The 24,375-nt window shown below is 44.9% G+C and overlaps 1 protein-coding gene across 4 annotated transcripts in view; it reads left to right on the top strand.

Moving 5' to 3' along the window:
* Positions 1–24,375, top strand: part of pak5 (p21 protein (Cdc42/Rac)-activated kinase 5) — a 67,540-nt gene that overhangs the window by 13,005 nt on the left and 30,160 nt on the right. For 2 of the 4 annotated variants that reach the window (XM_056428274.1, XM_056428276.1), the window contains exon 2: positions 17,339–17,562. In XM_056428274.1, the coding sequence (XP_056284249.1) occupies positions 17,359–17,562 (204 nt within the window). In that variant the 5' untranslated portion in view covers positions 17,339–17,358. Of the gene's footprint in view, positions 1–4,489; positions 4,517–8,637; positions 8,703–17,338; positions 17,563–24,375 lie in introns of those variants that run through there. The other 2 variants (XM_056428277.1, XM_056428275.1) reach the window with 2 other exon arrangements.

The raw sequence follows: 24,375 nt of genomic DNA, 5'->3' as shown, positions 1-24,375 counted from the left end.
CCTCCTTCCCCTCCTTCCCCTCCTTCACCTCCTTCACCTCCTTCACCTCCTTCACCTCCTTCACCTCCTTCACCTCCTTCACCTCCTTCACCTCCTTCACCTCCTTCACCTCCTTCCCCTCCTTCACCTCCTTCACCTCCTTCCCCTCCTTCACCTCCTTCACCTCCTTCCCCTCCTTCCCCTCCTTCCCCTCCTTCACCTCCTTCACCTCCTTCCCCTCCTTCACCTCCTTCACCTCCTTCACCTCCTTCCCCTCCTTCACATCCTTTCCCTCCTTCCCCTCCTTCACCTCCTTCACCTCCTTCCCCTCCTTCCCCTCCTTCCCCTCCTTCCCCTCCTTCACCTCCTTCCCCTCCTTCACCTCCTTCCCCTCCTTCACCTCCTTCACCTCCTTCACCTCCTTCCCCTCCTTCCCCAGCAGCAGACACAAGCTCCTTCACCTCTTTCGGCCGTCCGTCTCTTTCTGAACGCTGCAGGAGAAGAAAGAAAGAGAGAAGATAAGATAAGATAAGATAAGATATTCCTTTATTAGTCCCTCAGTGGGGAAATTACAGGATCACAGTAGTATAGCTCACTGATAAAACGAATAATAAAATAGAAACAAGTAATATAATAAGCATTAAAAAAGAAAACATCAGTAGAATATAATAAGCATTAAAAACAGTAGAATATATGTACAGACTGAATAAAAAGTATATATATATATATAAACAAAGTATATAAACAAAAAGTACTTCAGCATATTGCACATGTTGTTGCACCAGGTAGTGGTAGAGTGATAAAGTGATAAACTGCTGAGTGACCAAGTTCAGTTTGGTTGCCGTGAGCAGAGGCCCTGGTGGCCCCCCTGGTGGCCCCCCCCGGTAGTGCAGCTGTGCAGCGTAACTCAAGGCATCGGGAGCTCTGGGCTTTGTTTCCCCTTCGTCGTTACATGATGATCCCTCCAGCTCAAGCCTCCTCCGTTTCCTCCTCGGAGGGCTGTGCCACTGTGCACTTCCCATCCTGTAATGTATCCGTCTGCAGGAATGGAGTGTGTGTGTGTGTGTGTGTGTGTGTGTGTGTGTGCACTGAGTAATAGGAAACGTTGTGTTTAAAGGGTGATGATTGCTCCGGCCCTCGTGGTTTACAAGCAGACGAGGTAATGATGGCTGCTACCTTCTCAGCTAGCTCCAGTCAATCCCCCCTTCAGTGTGTGTGTGTGTGTGTGTGTGTATATGTGTGTATGTGTGTGTGAAGGAAATGGATCTAAGAGCTGTCGTGGTTTACACTCAGTAGCTCGGGGGTTTTGCTGAATATCAACACAGTTTCTGAATGATTTATTTTTTTCCTCCGCTCACTAAGCAGCAGCGAGCTAGGTGGCGTTAGCGCTTGAATTGGATTAAAAACAATGTTTATAATATTTCGGGGGGCTTTAAGTACGATGATGTCACAACGCATCGTGGAACTTGGAGTTTGGAAGTCAGCCTCACCAGGACGTGAAGGTCATAAAGGTCGTTGCTGCAGCATTGGGTGTAAATCACAAGTTTAATTACGAGGCAATTATTAATATCGAGAACTATCACTGAGTGAGCCGCAATGCGATTTAGATTTAGATTTAATTCGGTCGATACGGAGACGATATCGCGTGCCCGTCTAACGCGATCAGCTGCATTAAGAACTTATGGAAAAACGATGCAAATTTGATTTGGACATTTTTATTTCTGGGGTCTTTCGGGAAGGAGGGGGCGGGGGAGGGGGGGGGGGCACGCGGGCGGAAATCCAGAGTTACAAAAATTAAATTAAATAAAGACGCACCTTGAAGATGAACGAGTGAGAGGTCGATGTCTAGAGGGGCTCGTGTTGGAGCAGATGAACACACTTTGAAATCTGTATTTCCCAAAAACTGTGTGGGGACCCTCAGGTGGGTTAAAGGAGATTTCTTTTTTGGGGGCGTGGCCTAACACATTTGCAGAATTTCTTCCATCGTCTTATATTTAATTAACATTTATGTGTGCGCCGTTTCCACCTTTTTAGATGACGAATGTGTGTGAGAGAGAGAGAGAGATAGATAGAGCAAGATTTAAACACATAAAGGAGAGAGAGAGAGAGAGGGGAGAGGGAATGAGAGAGAGATAGAGGAGAGAGTGAAAAGAGAGAGAAAGAGGGGGAGAGAGAGAGCAAGATTTGAACACATAAAGGAGAGAGAGAGGGGAGAGAGAATGCAGAGAGATATAGGAGAGAGAGAGAGGAGAGAGATAGATAGATAGATAGAGCAAGATTTAAACACATAAAGGAGAGAGAGAGAGGGGAGAGAGAATGAGAGAGAGATAGAGGAGAGAGTGAAAAGAGAGAGAAAGAGGGGGGAGAGAGAGCAAGATTTGAACACATAAAGGAGAGAGAGAGAGGGGGGAGAGAGAATGAGAGAGAGATAGAGGAGAGAGTGAAAAGAGAGAGAAAGAGGGGGGAGAGAGAGCAAGAGGAGAGAGAGAGAGAGAGCAAGGGGAGAGAGAGAGAGCAAGAGGAGAGAGAGAGAGAGAGCAAGAGGAGAGAGAGAGAGGAGAGAGAGAGAGAGAGAGAGAGCAAGGGGAGAGAGTGAGAGAGAGAGGCTATTTTTAGTGCTTCACTAGACTCCCTGTAGTCAGAGTCCCTTCTCAGCGTTACAGCTCCGAGACGACGATGACGTGACGATGCTTTCATCCAGAAGACGACGAGCTGCTCAGCCTCAGAGACTCAGAGACTCAGAGCCTCAGAGACTCAGAGACTCAGAGACTAAGAGACTCAGAGACTCAGAGACTCAGAGTCACTTCCCCGAGTGTTTCAGCCGGTGAGCTTCTGGGCTTCAGTGGACGGCCCTCGGTCCCTCGGTCCTCCTGCAGCTTCACCTTTCTAAATGAAAGCTTTGATGCGTGATCCTCGCCGCTCTTTACCTCCGGAACACTTTGTCAACCCATCAAAGTGACAAACGGACATCAAGAGACGGCTCACCGGACCAAAGGGGCGCCGCTCGCTTCTTTGGGGGGGGCTGAAATGAAATGAAAGGGAATATATGAAACACAAAAAAAGTAAAAGGACATCAGTGTGAAGATGAAAGAGGAGCGATGAGGACGTGTTGTGTTATTAAATGTTTCTGAATTAAGGCTTTTGTTTTTTGGGGGATCTGAGTCTACACTCAGAGGCTGTATATAAGTATTTTTGGACCGGTGGCTAAATTTAATTACTTATTGGATCAATACAGTCGATACTTTTCTCAGTGTCTGCGTTTTTCTCTTTGGGTTTTCTCTTTTCTTTATTATTCGCTCGCACCAAACACACTTTAATATATTCCACCGTGTGTTTTATGCCGCGTGCGTTTGGGTGTGATGTAGATATTTCAGTCTCTGTGGACTCAGTCGGTCTCCACACTGTTTGTTCTGCTTTGCAGAATCCAATACACGTCTGATCTAATATAACATAACATTTATTTTTACAATGGACACTTGCAAATGACACGGATATACAACATGTAAACTATTCTTTGGTGTTTCATTTTTACCTCTTTACTTAAATTAATCCTTTACAAAATGCACCAACGCTCTGGCGACGAGGAAGATCTTGGGTAGATAATGACAAGAACAAATATGAAAGGAATGTAAATAATTCACCAATCTTTTTTAATACAATCGACGCACATTCAAGAGCACACGCACACACACACATACACATACACACACATACACATACACACACATACATACACATGCAGCATAGACTTCTATACAACCAGAGAAGTCGCCCCTGGTGGTCAGGAGAGAGAATGCAGCTTTATCACATGAAGCATAGCCTTCTATACAACCAGAGGAGTCTCCCCCTGGTGGTCAGGAGAGAGAATGCAGCTTTAACACATGAAGCATATACTTCTATACAACCAGAGGAGTCACCCCCTGGTGGCCAGGAGAGAGAATGCAGCTTTAACACATGACACATAGACTTCTATACAACCAGAGGAGTCTCCCCCTGGTGGTCAGGAGAGAGAATGCAACTTTAACACATGAAGCATATACTTCTATACAACCAGAGGAGTCGCCCCCTGGTGGTCAGGAGAGAGAATGCAGCTTTAACACATGAAGCATAGACTTCTATACAACCAGAGGAGTCGCCCCCTGGTGGCCAGGAGAGAGAATGCAGCTTTAACACATGAAGCATAGACTTCTATGCAACCAGAGGAGTCGCCCCCTGGTGGTCAGTAGAGAGAATGCAGCTGTAACACATGAAGCATAGACTTCTAAACAATCAGAGGAGTCGCCCCCTGGTGGCCTGGTCCTTCCATCTCATGCACACTGTCAACTTGTGCAGAACACGTGCAGCAGGTTTATGTTTTCAGACATGATTTTCTTCTTCTTTTTTTAAAAACGGCAACAGAAAGGAAAAGCAGAAGGGAGCAGGACGCAGGAGGAAGCTTCCTCCTTTCCTTGCACAGAAGCCTGACCTCCTGGTTTTCCGCGCTCTCAGAAGGACCGAAGAGGCTTCCTCCGTCGCCGCCCGACGGGACGGCGGTAATGTAGGTCGACAGGTATTCGCCTCCATTTACAGCTTAAGGCGAGCGGGTGGAAGAGGAGGCAGCGTCACACAGAGAGAGAAGAGGCACCCGATTGGTCCGCACGCCGCATCGGAGGTCTGATTGACGTTTTATAAGTACCACGCTCTGTTTGTAGGTTGGACTTATCTTTCCTCTCCCACATGCGAGGCACACGGCGGCTGCCTCGTGTGCGATAACTCGCATCGTTGTGTGTTAACACAATTAACCAGAGATTACAATGAACCCGCAGTCACCTTTTTCTTAATGACATAATTTACGATCCGGGAGGTCGAAAAAGGGGCAATCTGGCCGATACAGACGTCTCTATATTCCATAAGTATATGTGTGTCTTGTTTTGGTACAGCACAGGGTTTTAAGTGACTAAAGCGTGCGCGTGTAAATCATCTTTGTGTGAATTCGGTGAGCGGAAGAAGTCAGAATTGGTCGTAGTTGCAGAAGTCCAACTGAAAATGCCCTGAGTGCATCATCATCTTCATCACCTGCTCGTTATTCCCCCCTCGACTCACGCTCTTCATCGGTACACGGTCCTCGTGACGCTCTGGTGAAGATCTCAGACTGTGTTCATGACATGAACCGTGTTGGTCTTTTTTTTTTAAATGTCAGAGCTCGTCAATAAGGAGGCGTGGCCTATAGGGTCCCACACTTAAAGCTGTCCTACATTCAGTGGGCTCACGTTAAAGGTATATAATGTATCTCCCCCCCCCCCCCCCTCCTCTCGATCTTCCCGGTGAGTCGCTGCAGCGTCTGGCTCCCCGAGTCCTTAACCCACATCTTTTTACATCTCAGCATTAACCCATCGGCGTCACACCGGGAGCGAAGGCTTCTTGCCGAGCTATCAATAATAAACGATTAAGTGGAGGGTTTAACGCGCCGGCGGAGATAATGGGGCGGAAAGAAGGAGGCTTTCAAAGAACTGAGTGCTCTGAGCTGGGAAAACCACGAGGAGGAGGAGGAGGAGGAGGAGGAGGAGGAAGAAGGAGATGAGGAAGAAGAAGGAGGAGGTGGAGATGGAAGAAAAAGAGGAAGAAGAAAAAGGAGGAGAAGGAAGGAGGAAGGAAGAAGAAGGAGGAAGGAGAAGGAAGAAGAAGAAGATGAGGTAGAAGAAGGAGGAGGTGGAAGAAAAAGAGGAGGAAGAAGAAAAAGGAGGAGGAAGAAGAAAAAGGAGGAGGAGGGAGGAAGAAGAAGGAGAAAGGAGGAGGAGGAGGAAGAAGAAGAGGAGGAGGAGGAGGAAGGAGAAGGAGATGAGGAAGAAGAAGGTGGAGGTGGAAGAAAAAGAGGAAGAAGAAAAAGGAGGAGGAAGAAGAAAAAGGAGGAGAAGGAAGGAGGGAGGAAGAGGAAGGAGGAAGGAGGAGGAGGAAGGAGAAGGAACAAGAAGATGAGGTAGAAGAAGGAGGAGGAGTAAAAAGAAGAGGAATAAGAAGGAGCTCAAGGTGGAGCCAAGCTAATAAGGGTCCAGTAGAAGAGGCCAGGACCAGGAGCAGGACCAGGACCAGAACCAGGAGCAGGAGCAGGACCAGGACCAGAACCAGGACCAGGAGCAGGACCAGGACCAGGACCAGAACCAGGACCAGGAACAGGACCAGGAGCAGGACCAGGAGCAGGACCAGGAGCAGGACCAGGAGCAGGGTCGTTGGCGTCTCCTTTGTGCCTCTTGTGGCTCTTCGAAAAAGGGCCAAAAATACCGAAACACTGTGAATCCTCCCCGAGAGATTTCATCTGAGATCCACGCGGCACGATACCGGCTGCTCGGCGCGCTTCAGTTTGCCTTTTAATGTGCTTTAAAAGGCGCGACACACACACACACACACACACACACTCATACTCACACTCACACACACACACACTCACACTCACACACACACACTCACACTCTCACACACACTCACACACACACTCACACACACACACACACTCACACACACACACTCACACTCACACACACACACACACACACACTCACACACACACACACACACACACACACTCACACACACACACACACACTCACACTCACACACACACACACACACACACACACACACACACACACACACACTCACACACACTCACACACACACACACACACTCACACACACACACTCACACACACACACACACACACACACACACACACACACACACACACACACACACACACACACACACACACACACTCACACACACACACACACACACACACACACACACACACATACACACACACACACACACACACACACACCTCACACACACACACACACACACACACACACACACACACACACACACACACACACACACACACACACACACACACACACACACACACACACACACACACACACACACACACACACACACACACACACACACACACACACACACACACACACACACACACACACACACATACACACACACACACACACACACTCACACACACACACACACACACACACACACACACACACCACACACACACACACTCACACACACACACACACACACACACACACACACACACACACTCACACACACACACACACACTCACACACACACACACTCACACACACACACACACACACTCACACACACACACACACACACACACACACTCACACACACACACACACACACACACACACTCACACACACACACACACTCACACACACACTCACACTCACACTCACACACACTCACACACACACACACACACACACACTCACACACACACACTCACACACACACACACACACACACACACTCACACACACACACTCCTCACTCCTCATTCCTCGACGCTGCAGAGATCTCATTTAGAGACCGCCCCCCCCCCCGGTCTCTCGGTTTATACCTCCCAGAGTCGCCTCTCTCCGGCTGAACTCATCCGTTATGGTAAAGGAGATCAGCAACGACGACTTCAGCCGATCCGCTCGCCCGATGGCGAAAGATCGGCGAGAGGCGGCGTCTGAACCGGGGCCTCGCGGACTCTCCAGACCGCCAACAAGCAGCCGTCGCCATGTAGCCGCCGCCGCCGCCCGTTAGCCACGCGGAGGCCGCTGTAGTGACAAAAGTGATCTGGCCCTCGCGGAGGTGTAATTCCCCATGCACCCTCTAGAACGCACTCTCCCTCTGTGTGTGTGTGTGTGTGTGTCTGTGTGTGTGTGTGTGTGTGTGTGTGTGTGTGTGTGTGTGTGTGTGTGACAGTGCCCGTCCCTGGCTGCCCGAGTGTCTCCTCGGCGAACGGCCAGACTTTCACTGGACCGGCTGTTTTCTTTCTCTTTCCTCCATCTTATCTCCTCCGTCACTCTCTCTGTCCTCCTCTCTGTGAAGGAGGCGGTGACACGGCGCCCGCTGGTGCAGAGCAGTTGATATCTGCACATGCTAGCAGACACTTTATAGTGTGTGTGTGTGTGTGTGTGTGTCACAGACCGTCCCACTTACACTCTCTGTTGTTGTTGTTTTTTGCCAGTCGGAAGCAGGACGGTGGAGGTCAGAGGGAGAGCTCGGGTTGGGACGCGGCCGGTGGAACCGGGCTTAGACGAACAATGACAGTGAGACGGGACCGGGTCCGGGCTTAAGCTGTCGGGCCGGGCCTCGGCCCAGACTGCTGGCGTCGGCACTTTTTTTGTCCCCTGTGCATCTCACGTGGGGAGGTATCAGAGCGAGCGGGGCGAGCCACACTGTAGCAGCAGCAGCAGCAGGCTAGCAGCAAGCTAGCAGCAGGCTAACAGCAGGCTAGCAGCAAGCTAACAGCAGGCTAACAGCAGGCTAGCAGGAGGCTAGCAGCAGGCTAACAGCAGGCTATCAGCAGGCTAGCAGCAGGCTAGCAGCTCGCTGGGGGGGCTGCAGAGGGTCCTGGATCTGACCCCATTTGTCGGTTCGATAACTTCACCGAAAGTTTCGCTCCTCCTCCTCCTCCTCCTCCTCCTCCTCCTCCTCCTCTGGATTCTTATTCTGCCATCGGAGGACTCGCCCGTCTCATGTTTTATCGGCGGGGAAAAGATTGAGGCGCCTGACGGATTGCGCAATCTGACATCACGGTGCACCGTCCGATCGTCCTGGAACCGACTCGCCTGATGGCTTGAGCCGGAGCATTCTGATTGGCCGAGAGAAACCGTCGTTTTGTTGTTGTTGTTGCCTGGGTAAGAGCGGTGATTTACTGACGTACGAGTTGGAATATAATATGGATGAATGCTTCGACGAGACGTATTCATCACCGGGGGCGTGAGGGGGAACCATCATTTAACACGCAGCAGCCTCCTGGTGGTACCGGCTCTTTAAACACGATGTGAATGAGGGATGTTACAAACTCAGCGGGGTTGTAAACACTGTGTATGGAAACGGCTGAAGCTGTTTACTGCTCTACAGATACATCAATGGGGGGAGGGGAGGGGAAATGCGTGTCTGTGTAAACTGTTTTTTTTTTCGGGAACCAATTAAATTATTTAGAGGAACAAGGTCCGGAGAGATCGAGTGACAAAGGAGGCGAGGGATCAACTCAGTGGCTCTCAAACTTTTTCTATCGTGCCACGCTTCGGAGGAAAAAAGATGTTCGTGACCCACCGCACAAACTAAATGTTAAATAAATGGTCCACGCTGAATTTTTTATTGAAATAACAACTTTGTGTGACTCCTGCACTGTAAAATGTAATAAGTTGACTTTACTTGAAAAAGGTGAGGAAACCGATTGCCTCAAAATTTCTAAGTAAAGTAGCTCAATAATTTTAAGTTCTTAAAACAAACAAAAAAAGAGTTTCGGCAACTGATGTAATTGGAGTAAACATTAGCTAAGTCAACTCATAATATGTCAGTTCAGACAACTTAAAAGATACGAGTGAAGTTAACTTAAAATCTTATGTGACGCTGTGCTTTTTCAAATAATAGAATGAAGAAAATTGCAATCGCTTTTAATTAAACCAAATTGCTCCATCAGGCAAAAACAAATAAAAGTGTTAGAACAATGCAAATAGAGTTGTGTAAAAAATCTGTAATATTTGGCAAATAGATTATTGTGGCTGCAATTAACACGTGTGGCATTGGATATCTTTTCAAGATAATAACAATAAGTGCAACCTGTGAAAAACTAAACAAAACAAGTTCAAATATTAGGAAATACACGAAATATCTTTTCAAAACAATAACGTGCAACCGGTGCAAAACTAAAGTTGTGCAGATGTGTGTGAGCCGTCAAGTTGTATCAGTATTACTTCAAATTCACTCAGCCTGAAAATTAATCATTATAATTGAATTAATAAATTTGACTCCAACAAGTATATTAAAGATAAAATATATGATAAACTGAGTCCACCTCAGAATAATAAGTGTATTGTGCTGTCTGTATGACACATGTCATCGTACGACGGATGTTTAATGTCTCTGAGACAACAGGCTGAAGGCTCCCGTCTCCAGAACACAGCGGTGCTTTCAGGGACCTTGTTTTTATGCTTTTTCTGTCACTCAAACCAAGTTACGCTGCGTTCAGGAACACTGGGGAAGAGCTAACCTCGTGAAACATTTGACCTTTTGATTAGATTAGGAACTCCTCCTCTTACCCCTGTCGCGGGAAACTTTTCCTCTCCCTGAAGTTGTTTATCAGATGGAAACTCGTGTCCTATTCTCGATGATGTATGACATATATTTGCATGATTCTGCAACACAAAAACATACATGAATATGTCCCGCTGCGCTCAGGGAACCAAAAATGGACACACGGTTTATATATATACACGGCAACAGACAAGAGAGTCTGTTTTTGCTTTAGCGGGAGGCAGGTTTCCAGTGAAAGTGTGAGTGTGTGTGTGTGTGTGTGTGATGGACACAAGGGGAAGTGCATGTGGAGGCTCAGATGGTGACAGATGGCCCGAAGACAAATCAGCCTGGGAGTCAGGATCTTTGCCCTGGGCTGAGTCGCCCCTGTGAGCACGTTGGCGTCGATGCATTAGTGGCTCTGTGTTGTGTGTGTGTGCGCGCGGCTTGTTAAACGTGACGCTTGTGCACACTTTGCCTTTTTTTTTAGTGAGCTTCACTCTGGAGCCTCCGCTCATGTCTCACTCCAGTCTCACACACCTGGAAAAATGGCGTTTCAAGAGCCCTCCCATATACAGGACTGTCTCAGAAAATTAGAATATTGTGATAAAGTTATTTATTTTCTGTAATGCAATTAAAAAAACAAAAATGTCATGCATTCTGGATTCATTACAAATCAACTGAAATATTGCAAGCCTTTTATTTTTTTTTATATTGCTGATTATGGCTTACAGCTTAAGAAAACTCTAAAATCCTATCTCATAAAATTTTAATATTTCCTCAGACCAAGTAAAAAAAAAGATTTATAACAGCTGAGTGTTTGTCAAGGCTCAGGAAACCCTTGCAGGTGTTTCGAGTTAATTAGACAATTCAAGTGATTTGTTTAATACCCTACTAGTATACTTTTTCATGATATTCTAATATTTAGAGATAGGATATTTGAGTTTTCTTAAGCTGTAAGCCATAATCAGCAATATTAAAAGAATAAAAGGCTTGCAATATTTCAGTTGATTTGTAATGAATCCAGAATGCATGATATTTTTGTTTTTTTAATTGCATGACAGAAAATAAAGAACTTCATCACAATATTCTAATTTTCTGAGACAGTCCTGTATATGTTAGGTTGTAATAGTTTATTTTTATTCTGTGGACTTGTACTTTAAATTAATACATATAGAACTAGAACGGGTACTCGGTAGAGCGCATACCTTCGCATATCACAAGATTGGGCATTGAATTATGAACATGTTGGCATTAGTTGCATGCCAATTGGATAAAAATGGACCGCGCTATGGTAAAAAGAAGATTTTTACCTTTTCATGACCTTGACCTTTGACCCGATCGATCCCAAAATCTAATCAAATGGTCCCCGGATAATAACCAATCATCCCACCAACTTTCATGCGATTTGGTTTAATACTTTTTGAGTTATGCGAGTAACACGCAAGCATACAAATAAATACACGGCGATCAGAACATAACCTTCCGCATTTTCAATGCGAAGGTAAAGATATTATAATAGGAAATATTAGGGAGAATATTATTATTATGAATGTATTATGAAGCATAGGGGGACTGTTTACTCTCTGCAAATGTTAACATAGGAATGGCAAGAGGTAATGTTTATGTGTATGTGAATGGAATGAATGTTAGTTAGTATTTCAGAATCGTCGGAGCCGGTTGAAGCCCGTGAAGTGATTCTAATCCGGAAAATAACAGACGGGACTTTTATTGTATTCCCCCACTCTTCTCCACATATCTGGTTGCGAGTCGGATGTGGCATTATGGGATGTGTTTTCCTTCGCTCCGAGGTAACGGGGGCCTTTCGCTTCCCTCATGTGTCGGCTGGTGATTCAGCGCTCGGGTCCAGTTGAGTCACCGTGTGAAACTATGCACGTCGATATTTACAAAATATTTGAGTCTCGCCTTCTGACAGACTCTTCCTTCTCCCAGGGGGGGGGGGGTCGTTCAGATTCATCCTTGACGTTGTCTTTATCGCCTGTGTTTTGAGAACGTCATCTCTAATCAGCGGGACGTCTGCATGTCACAGTGTTTCTTCTCCACTCGGTGTGATTCTGTAACGAGGTCATAAACCTCGGCGCCATTTGTGGAGGTTTAGTTGGACTCCGGCCTAAAGGGGGGGGGGGGGGGTTGCCTCGGGAGAAAAAGGGAAAAGATTAGAGCCGAGGGTTGTTTAGCTTTGGTCGGTTATCTATGGTTGACACCTGTGGCGGGTCTGTTTTATTTACACTATGTTGATCTGAACTTCACACATTTCATTTATTTACACTCCACACATACACACACTTTGCATTTTGCACACTATCTATATGTAATATTTTTATATTTAATTTAATTTGTCATTAGTATTGTGTATTGTGTATGCATATATGTTGTATATATACATATATATTTTATTTTATATTTTACTTTGTATACTTCTTGTATGTATCTTTATCTTTCATCCCTGTTTTTTATATTTTGTTTTATATTTCATTTTTTATTCTTGTGTGTTTAGTTTATTGGTGCTGCTACTGTTACGACAAATTTCCCCTTGGGGATTAATAAAGTATATATCTATCTATCTATCTATCTTGTGTGTTTTGGGGAATCGGACCATGTGATGCACCGGGAGAAAGAACAACCGTGTGTTTCTTTAACGTTGGATGTCTGGCCGAAAGAAAAAACACATTCGAGTTGTAAGGAAATGCACTAAAGTCGTCACATTTACTGTGTACCTGTTCAAATCTATGTTAATCCGTACAGAGGTTCTTCAGTTGTCTTCTTCATCTTCTGATCTTCTCACCGTAATATAACTTTGTGTTTTACTTTGTGTTTACTCACTACTGTGCGGGTCTTACAGCCCCGATTCCTCCAATAAGTTTGACAAAATAACTGTGAATAAGTTTCCAAACGACATGAGTTCACGAATGCAACTCTATGTGGCAGCCGATTGGTTGAAGCTCTGTTGTCAGACCTTCACTTTAGCACCTTAACGCACCACCAGGAAGGATTCACACATCTTTCTTTTATTTAACTTCATTGTGGTTGCATTAAATATATTCTCTCTACGACAGTTATATACGTTTTCGTCCAATATTTTGCCCAATATTATCGAGTAACTTGGATTTCTTTTGGCACATTTCACATCACCGTCACCTACAAAATATTTGCTTTTGATTTTCTTTCCCATGTAAACCAAGGCCGGCGTTGAATGCAGCGTGGAAAAGTTTGTGAACAAGCCTGTGGCACAATTTCTCTCTCATGACTTCACACGTTTTTGATCTTATTGAGCTTTCTGAGGCCAGCAGTGTGCCGCATACTGTAATAATCTCTCGCGCTCCGATTGTGCTGCTGAATGCATCACAAAAGCCGCGGGCCTTTCCCCAGCTTCCATCCTTTTTTCACCGTGATTTTTTAACATTGTTGTCTCTTCTCTTTCCGTTTGTTTCCTTCTGCGCGTTCATTCTGCTCTCTCTCTGTTCTCCTCTTCCGCCTCCACCCATCTCCCCCTCCGTCTTTCCTGTTTGAGGCTACTAATTTGATCTGTCTGGCTCTCCTGCAGGGCAGCAAAGGGAAATGATTGAGAGAGATTTCTGTGATTACATTTTTTTTCTCTCGCTTTATCGCTTTGAAGTTACATTTTGTTTCACTCTATGGGAACTTCTATCATTGCTTCTACGGAAGGTCAAATTAATCAAATTACTGTTTCATTTTTGCAAATAATCAGCATGTTTGTAAGGAATTAATCATCGATACATAAAGGACTGTCTCAGAAAATTAGAATATTGTGATAAAGTTCTTTATTTTCTGTAATGCAATTAAAAAAACAAAAATGTCATGCATTCTGGATTCATTACAAATCAACTGAAATATTGCAAGCCTTTTATTCTTTTAATATTGCTGATTATGGCTTACAGCTTAAGAAAACTCTAAAATCCTATCTCATAAAATTTTAATATTTCCTCAGACCAAGTAAAAAAAAGATTTATAACAGCTGAGTGTTTGTCAAGGCTCAGGAAACCCTTGCAGGTGTTTCGAGTTAATTAGACAATTCAAGTGATTTGTTTAATACCCTACTAGTATACTTTTTCATGATATTCTAATATTTAGAGATAGGATATTTGAGTTTTCTTAAGCTGTAAGCCATAATCAGCAATATTAAAAGAATAAAAGGCTTGCAATATTTCAGTTGATTTGTAATGAATCCAGAATGCATGACATTTTTGTTTTTTTAATTGCATTGCAGAAAATAAAGAACTTCATCACAATATTCTAATTTTCTGAGACAGTCCTGTATATTGCATGGGGATTTATCTAAAGATATTTGAGAGGTTTTTCCAAAATCAAAAATACAAGATGAAACGTGTAAGAAATGGTTTTAATAGCGTCTTTATTTGCTTGAAATTATGCACATTCCCAGCTATAGCGTAATTTACTTAATACCCTACAATGTTAGTGTTACTTCCAAAGTCAAAGGGCGTAGCATTGGCTAAATCTGTTATTACAAGGTTAACAACATGGAACATCCAACTGTGTGGGAGGCGAGGTGCCGGTGCAGTATAACAGAGTTTAAGCTAACGCTAGCGGCTCTTTCTCACTCTTTATTTTGACATTTGGTTCGGGTGAGTTTGAACTCCAGGAACTCAATTGCATTTAATAAAAGACATAATACTGTAGGTTACTATAATAGCCTACCAAGGCCAAGAGGCATTACACTGGAATACACCAACGATGCTTCCTTAAGTCTCCGACGGGGGATCGTCAGTTGGTAAGCAGGCTGACTTTTGCCTGGAACATGTAGCTAAGCTAATAAATGTAAATACAATCTACACTTCTCGGCTTTCTTTGTTCACATTATCCACGGTAGACCTGCAATGACAGCCAGTGGAAATGAAAAATGTATATTTGTATTTATTTCATATAAACACGGGCAGCGTACGCTTTTCTGGCCAGTCCTCAAGTGGCTTTGCTGAGACCTTTTTGAATGTGTTTATTTAAGCAAAGGCTTTTTTTGGGTTATTTTGTACCACACACATACACTACCCATCCAAAGTTTTTGAACACCCCCATTTTTTCAGTTTTTATTGAAATTGAATCAGTTCAAGTCCAGTGAATGAATTACCTGAAATGGCACAAAGGTAAGCGACAAACTGAAGAGTTTAGGTTACTAAAAACTGAAAAATAATGAACATTTCAGAGTAATACAAAAAGGCCTTTTTTCAGGGAACAAGTAATTAAGGGTTAACCACTTGCAGCTGTTCTTGATGCCAACAATTCCTACAGGTGTCTTAACTTTAATTGATTACTTACCAAACCTGTCTGAATGAAAGCCGTGTGGAAACATACTGTTACTACACCCTCTTAAGCATTATTTGGACAGTATTGTACTGCAGGAAGTCGTATATTGCTCTTATACTTGCAAGAAAAGGGTAATTAACAAAGGAAGACAGACCAATATAACCCTTAAAAGTGAAGGTATTTCCTTTCGAGAAATTGAGGTGTTGTAAAACCTTTGACCGGTAGTGTATGTAAATAAACAAATACAAATGTTTGGTGTGGGCCAGGAACAGCTGACGGTATCTGGTGGGGTGAGTTGGATGACTTTGTTTTCCTCTGAGAACAATGCCTCCTAAGGGAACGACAACAATGGACCCCATTCACAGCCACACCAACTACATCATGACATTTCGTTCCTATGACTGGACATCGTGCATCCGCCCAAACCGGCAATTCCTCTTGGCGGTGGAGTGAAAAAGCGAAGCTGCCGCGGCTACGTGTCTACATCACTATCAAAGAAAACACCAACCCTCAGTTTTCTTCTTTTTCTCTTCGCTTCAGTGCATTCGTTTCTTTCTTTTCTTCTCCTGATGTTCATGTTCTGTAACCACAAGTGGACACTTTGTTTTTTTCAGCCATATTTGGAAATGTGTTCTTGTTCTTTCCTAGTTTGTACCCGGTGGCATTAGAGGGCTGAGATGAGCATGCTGACCAGCAGAGTATGATAACAGCATAATAATAATAGCAGTTAAACATTAATTGTTACATCAGTTGGACTTATGTGGGACACTTGATAATTGATTATTACACTTTAGACCTTTTATTACCCGGGATGATTATCAGTTCAGTTACATTTATTGTCATTGTGTATATACGTGTATATATATGTAAGTATATATGTATATATATATATTTCTATATATGTGTATATATATGTTTATATATGCATGTATATTTATATATATATATATGTATGTATATATTTATACATATATATATATTTATACATACACTACCGTTCAAAAGTTTGGGATCACCCAGACAATTTTGTGTCTTCCATGAAAAATCACACTTTTATTTATCAAATGAATATAAAATATAGTCAAGACATTGACAAGGTTAGAAATAATGATTAATATTTGAAGTATTAATTTTGTTCTACAAACTTCAAGCTCAAAGGAAGGCCAGTTGTATAGCTTATATCACCAGCATAACTGTTTTCAGCTGTGCTAACATAATTGCACAAGGGTTTTCTAATCAGACATTAGTCTTCTAATGCGATCAGCAAACACAATGTACCATTAGAACACTGGAGTGATAGTTGATGGAAATGGGCCTCTATACACCTATGGAGATATTTCATTAGAAACCAGACGTTTCCACCTAGAATAGTCATTTACCACATTAACAATGTATAGAGTGTATTTCTGATTAATTTAATGTTATCTTTATTGAAAAAAAACTGCTTTTCTTTGAAAAATAAAGTCATTTCTAAGTGATCCCAAACTTTTGAACGGTAGTGTATATAAATATATATATTTATATATATATACGTATATATAGATGAATATATATGTGTATATATTTATAGATTTATATATATATATTTGGATATATATATGTGTATATATATATATCTATATTTATATATATGTCTACACCGTATATGTATATACTTATATATGTGTATATATACATATATATGTATATATATACATATATATATATATATATAGAAAATATAGAAAATTAATCAAAACCCCTTGAACAGTTCATGCTAATTAGATTTATATGTATTTATTTATTTGTAGTCTGGTATTTTTAGAAGAAAAGTGCACGTGTCTTGATATTAATCACACACTCGTCTGCATCCCCTCCACCTGACGTCGCGTCACACCTTTCCGTACGCGGTGAGATATTAAACGCGTTGGAAAGTGGAAACATGAATCTGTCTCTTTGTGCTTCTGACCAGGTGTGCCAGGGTGTTCCAGCATGTTTGGGAAGAAGAAGAAACGGCTGGAGATCTCCGCCCCGTCTAACTTTGAGCACCGGGTCCACACGGGCTTCGACCCGCGGGAGCAGAAGTTCACCGGGCTGCCTCAGCAATGGCAGAGCCTCCTGGCGGACACCGCCAACCGGCCCAAACCCATGGTGGACCCCTCCTACATCACCCCCATCCAGCTGGCACCAATGAAGGTTAGAGTGTGAATGGACCGAGGGCGTGAGGCCCGAGCACCGGGGGCCAGTCGGTACCACTTCCTGTGACTCTGTTGTTCTTCATCCTTCTGTTTCTGCCCCTCTCTGTCCATAGGAACTTCACTTCTCCCACCTCCTGTTCCTTTTCTACCTTTGCCTTTTCACTGGTGTCTTCACATCTTCTTCCTCCTCTTGTCACACGTCATTTTAAACCCTTCTCCAGTGCTACGTTGACGCTATTCAAAATTGCCCCTTTTGTTTAGAAATTATAGTCAAAGTATTTACATTATATTGTTTTAAACCTAAAAGAAGCAATTTGGAGGCTAAGTCCATCCCCTTCCCTGGTGACCTTATTCTGTAAAGAAATATATGCTCGATAATCAACAGCGAGAGAAATGTTGTTAGAATTGTGCCATCAATTAGACATATGATATTTTGTAATAAAAAATATACTTTTTCAAGTCAATAAAGACAGGGTTTTTTTCATTGGTGAACTACATTTCACGTCTTGCCCCAACACCAACATGGCCGTTAGCTCGGGTTTTGCTAGTTAGCGAGCTAAGCTAACGTCGCTGTGTTCCAGGCACAAATGTAGCCGTTATCTCACTCGGTGAAACACACGCCTGTTGGGGTGTTTCTACGGTCATCCTAACAGCATATTTCCACCTTTTTTTCTTGAAATAAAATGTTTAATATATATATATATATATATATATATATATATGTAATTCATGGCACATTCAAACAGGATCAAATCACTATTCTCGCCAGTCGACTATTGAACTTCTTTTTTTTCCTTAAAAAAAAGGCAAAGAAATACGCCAAAATAAGAGTCAAAATAAGTGTCCACAAAAAAGCTGCACAAAATGCTCCAAAAATAAGAATAAAAAGGAAGATATGGAACCACAGCAGATTCATGACGGATGTATGCTCAACACATTAAGCATAAACTCTGGATGAACTCATTTCTGCAGCTTTAACGACGACGACGCCTCGTTTTGAATCCCCCCCCCCCCCCCCCCATATGGCGTGTCTCCCCTTGCCTCTGAACCTTCTGAGTGTCTCCTCTGATGTGTTGTTGTTCATTGGCTCTCCTTCACACACACACACACACACACACACACACGCCAACATACCAGTGTTTTGTCTGGTGTCGTGGCACAATTTGTTTTTCGGAGGCTCCTCTCTTGCACACGTGGAGGTTTTGGAGGTCGTCTGAGGCCTGGCGGGTGTTCACGGTGTCCGTCGTGCTGTGTGTGGTCTCCCACCGTACCGCCCATCTCCTGTGTGCGCTACAACGCCTGCTTACACCATTTGTGTCGACCTTGGCAACTCTTAAAGAACACTCGCCTCATAAAGCACGCCACTTTTTTGTTGAAAGTTGCCATTTAAAGCACTGTATTTCTTTTGTATTTTCTTTTAATAAACAGTAAGGCTAAAGAAGCAAAAAAGCACCACAGCAGGGGTTAATCATCAAGTGACCTTCAGGGTGTTATTATTCCCCGAGGAACCGCTTCCAGGTCCTGCACACCATCAGACATCCACACACTGCCCGTAATAAGAGAGAACAGCAATATGCCACAGGAGGTATCTCTGAAGAGGGGGAAACAAGAACATAATTTCTCTTGCTCTCTTCACAGATATCTCCCAAGAAAGTCCGGTCATCCGAAACGCCGTTGCCCAAAGTATGACTTCCTCTTCCCGTCTGTTATTAACCCCTCCCCTTTTCCTTTCCTTTTTTTGGTGTTCAAATTCACAACTCCATCATCTCTCCTCGCCTGCTGCCATGCATTCAGGTGGAGGCGGCGTGTCGGGGGGGGGGGACTCCGCACATGACATAACTCCATCGTAACTCCATCGCTTCGCCTCCGTCTCTTCTCAGGCCTCATCCCTCCGCTCCGCCTCTTGGTTTTATTTCTATGCATGAGCCTCCCGAGACAAATTAACTGTAGCGGCACGCTCTCCCTTTGGTCCACCCCCCCACCCCTTTTTTTTTTTACCTCGAAGCGCCCTTGATAATGATGACGGTAATCATGACGATGATGATGATGATGATGATGACGATGATGGTGATGATGGTGATGGGCGTTGAGATGTGAAGTGCATGTTGCCATGACAGCTGATTCTACTCTGCTGCGGGCCACTCTGTGGAAAATAGGTCAGCAAGGGTCTGCATGTGTTAGGAGAACCACAGAGTAGTCCGGCCCTCCTCTCCTCCTCTCCCCTCCTCTCCTCTCCTCTCCCCCCTCCTCTCTCCTCCCCCTCCCTCCCTCCCCTCTCATATCCTCTGCTGTCATCTCTTCTCCTCCTCTCTTATGTCATCTTTTCCTCTCTCCTCCTCCCTCATGTCCTCTTCTCTCCTCTCCTCTCTTATCCTTTCTGTTGTCATCTCCTCTCCTCCTCTCTTATGTCCCCTTCTCCTCTTTTCTCCTCCCTTATATCCTCCCCTCCTCTCTTATCCTCTCTGCTGTCATCTCCTTTCCTCCCTCATCTCCTCTCCTTTCCTCTCAAACCCTCCTCTCTTATCCTCTCTGCTGTCATCTCCTCTCCTCTCTCCTGCTCTGTCCTCTCCTCCTCTCCTCCTCATTCTTCCTTTACCGTCCTGTCTTGTCCATTCCTTCTCTTTATTGATTTATCCTGTCCTCTCCTCCTGTCTCCTCCTCTCAAATTTCTTGTCCCATCCTCTTCTCCTCTTCATTCTTTTCTCCTCTCCTCTCCTGTTATTTCATCTCCTCTCCTCTTTCCTGCCCTTTGTTATCCTGTCATGTCCTCTTCTCCTCTATCCCATCCTGTTATCTCCTCCTCTCTCCTGTCCTTTCTTGTCCTCTTTTCCTCTCTCCTCCTCTCCTCTTTCCTCTCCCAAAGGTGAAGTCCTCAGTTGTAAAAACAGGATTTGTTCTGGATGCTTTGAAAACTCTACCAGATGAAAAAAAAAATGTATGAATGGAAATTCATCTGGAATCTTTGTTGACTAAAAACAACTTTTGTGTGTGAAATTCATATTTTTCTTTTAAATTACAAGATACTTGCCGACAGTTTTAAATCAACAGAACAAGCCCACCTGTCATATGAAAAGAACTAACAGGTGAGCAGGTGGATACAAAAAAAAGAAGTGTTATTTTCCCTGAATATCAAAGTCAACTTTTCAGAAAAGAAGAAGAATGTAATAGTGTGTGTCTGTGTGTGTGTGTGTGTGTGTGTGAGACCCCTGACTCCCAAGGTGGGCTGGGATATAAATAGCGTCTCAACATTGGCCTGATATCTTAATATCCCCCCCCCCCTACAAAGTTTGAGAGTGTGTGTGTGTGTCCGTGTGTGTGTGTCTGTGTGCACATACACACAGACACACACACACCAGGTGAGCATGGACTGCCCTTGCCAAACAGTCCAGAGGCATGTATGTATACGAACAGTAAAAAGGTCAATGAAAAAGTCAATGTTGCTCGTGTGCATGTTTGTCTCTCTCCGCCTGCGTGAACATGTATTCTGTGTGTGTGTGTGTGTGTGAGTGTGTGTGTGTGTGTGTGTGTGAGCGGTTTAGAGAAGCTGCCGTGGTCATGATGCTGAATTAACTTCCACCCCTGGCGTGTGCGCTCATCGTTTATTCAGCCGGCTCGTAGCCTCGCTGTCAGACGGCTCATCTCGGCTGAGTATTAGTGTTGCTTAAAGCCTCTCTCCCCCCCCCCCCCCCCCAACCAGCTCTCAGCACCCATGCTAATCCGGACGCGTCGCCCTAACAGCATTCCCATGTTTAAAACATTGTGCTCGTAGAAGCTTCTGCCGTCTTGACAACGCGAAGAGCGACGGAGCAAGACGTCTTTTTACGCTGACGCTCCTGGTTCACTGCCTGTGTGTGTGTGTGTGTGTGTGTTAATGTGTTGCATTCATTAACACCGGCAGGGAGGGTGGAGGGGGGGGGGTGCAGAGCCGTGGATATTATTAATGTCATGTCTCACGTTACACCTTGACTCTGACGCCCTACATTTTAGGAGCTTATTTACCATGATGGTGTGTGTGTGTGTGTGTGTGTGTGTGTGTGTGTGTGGGGGGGGGGGGGGGGGGGCCTGCTCATGCCGTCTCCTGTATCCTCGGCGTGTGAGATGGTTGAGTTCTTGTAAAAGAGAAAGCAGATTCTTCTCTCCGGTGTTTTTTTTCTTCTTCCGCTTGCGTCTTTTTGCATTTTTGATTTTTCGAGGACAACAAAAGTAGAAGATTTAGTCCCAAAATAACAAATCACTGCAGTCGATTAGGAGCGCCGTCGAGGATGGGCCCGAGCCGGAAGAACCCGGCAGCGAGCCGCGCCCGCAGTGAGTGAATAACATCGTCGTGATAATGTGATTCTGATGAAACACTCGCGGTGAAGTTGATGTCCTTCACGAGGTCAGCGCGGCGAGACGCTGACACACCGAGGCAAGAAGTGGAAGTTGAGTTATAGTCCAGCTGAACACAGGGTGACGGTGGAAAAGAGGAACGCTGTAGGGTGTTTTTATTAAAAAGGCGATTTAAATGCGTTGTCTTGAGCCCAGGGTCATCAGAGACATTAATAACTTTATTTAAAGACAAACACGGGAACAACTCAAAGTGTATTCCTCTTGATCCTGCAGTAGAAGAGAGATGGACCTGGAATGATTGAGGCTCGTCGTGTTTTAAAAGATGGATATTTGCAGGTTTGAAGCCTCGATGTCACCGTTTTGTTGTTGTTGCAACCAGCAAACAGAAGTGATCGGATTTGGGCTTCGGAGGAGAGACGAAGAGCGGCCTGTCAATCACGAGGTGGCCCCGCCCTCAAGTACTTAGAAGCATCGATTGAGACCATAAACTCATGTTTACGGGGTTTCACTGAGGGAATAAAGTGAGCAGTGGGGTCGTCTTCTCATTGAGTTGTCTACAAACCTCATCAGGAGTCGCCCCCCGATGGTCAGTGGAGAGAATGCAAGTTTAACTTTTCGGAACCAGGAGGGAAGATGGCCTTAAGGTTGTCATGTGCTCGAGGATGAAGGATGAAGCTCTTTGAGTCAGGAGGGTGTGTTTACTGCAACATTCTTCACATTCACTTTGGTTGAAAGCCAGTGGAGGTCCGTGCACATGCACCCTGAAATCCTGCCCATGATGGACACCACATATAGACACACACACACACACACACACACACGTGATCGAGCAAGTGCATTCCCAGAGTTATTTTACGCGAAGAAGATGCACTTCTTCCCTCCGACCCGCCTTCTTTCTCCTCCTGCGTGAACGTCTCGCGTTCAGCCGGAGGGTCACGTAGGTGGAGAGAGCTCGCGCTGGTATTTCGGGTGTACAGCGGAACATCTCCGCTATAGCTGCACTGAAATGATCTCCTCCTCACGTCACATCGGAGGAAGAAATAATGCTTCATAACGTGAGGAACACTGCCAGGAGGCCCGGTCGTTATTTAGACGTGTGTGTAGTGCTGATTTAGGGTTTACAGGGTTCGTACGGTCATTAAAAACCTGGAAAAGTCATGGAATTTTAAAATGGTCATTTCCAGGCCTGGAAAAGTCATGGAAAAAACTTAAATCATAAAAGTTTGGGAAAAGTCATGGAAATGTTGTTATAATCACATGTTCATTTACGCCGAGTTTGAAATAATTAATATGTTTTTTTAAGAAAGACGCTCAAAATATAAGCCGGCGTATGCTCTCAAAACGCAACATTTTCTAAATTGTTCATGTTTATACCGAGATTTCATTTAGGTCATGGAAATCTGGTTTAAAGTCCTGGAAAAGTCCTGGAAAAGTCCTGGAAATCCACTGGTCAACATGTGTAAGAACCCTGTGTTTATTTGTTCGTACGTTCAGTACACGGTTGCAGATTTACTCTTTTTAGTGTTGCGGCTTAACGATTTCGCCGTCGGATATCATGAAATACGGTCTTAGAGTCATATTTAAGTGACTCGAATGACATTGAATTCATGTTTTGATGTTGGACGTTGAGTCCAGGTCTGACAAGGTCGTCCCCGTGAGACAACGAGACGAAGGACTTCACCCCCACGGTGTCAGCATGTGACAACGGGCCTGACAGGCAGGGCGATAACTGGCACAGCGCTCCCGTAAATGCCTCAGTGGAAGCAGAGCAGCACCTCCTCCTCCTCTTCCTCCCCCCCCCTACACCCTCCTCTCCTCCACCGGCTCTCTGGCAGGTGACGGAGGTGGAAACTCGATCGCCGCTGGTCTCTGGGAACGAGTCGCTGTGCCGCGTTGCCACCGGCGGCTTTCCCAGTCGAGGCCAGAGGGGGGGTCTGGACGCAGCTGCTACCCCGGGGCGCACGGGGTGACTGATGATGATGATGATGATGATGATGATGATGGCGGGGGGGCGAGGAGCGGCAGAGAGCGTGGCCGGAGAGAGCGGAAGACGGACGGGGAAGCCGAGGCCGGAGCGGAGGCAGCCGGCCGGAGCGCTGAGGTCCACGGAGGAGGAGGAGGAGGAGGAGGAGGAGGCGCCGGGGTCACAGGTTGGGCTGTTTTCTGTCTGCATGCTGTGCAACGGGCCTCGCTGCACTTTAGGAAACACAGCAAGTATAAAACATACGCGGCGACGGTGCAGGTGAGCAGCTGTTTTCTATAGGGGGGGGGGGGGTCCCGACCTCGACGGAGACACGTCGTTCGTAAAAGGTCGCGTCGCATTCGACGGGCGATTCTATTTCCGTTTGCATTCTTTACCGGTTGAACGCGCGGCGGCCGCTCAGGTTGTTTCCTCGTGTGTCCGTTTGCGGGAGATATCGTGTTTCTGGTTTGAACGGGGTCGCCCGACCTTTGCTTCAGGGGCCGGGAATGCAAACCCACG

The sequence above is a fragment of the Pseudoliparis swirei genome, chromosome 12 (assembly GCF_029220125.1).
Source record: "Pseudoliparis swirei isolate HS2019 ecotype Mariana Trench chromosome 12, NWPU_hadal_v1, whole genome shotgun sequence".
In the NCBI taxonomy this organism is placed as follows: Eukaryota; Metazoa; Chordata; class Actinopteri; order Perciformes; family Liparidae; genus Pseudoliparis; species Pseudoliparis swirei.
This window is presented reverse-complemented; position numbering and strand designations above follow the sequence as displayed.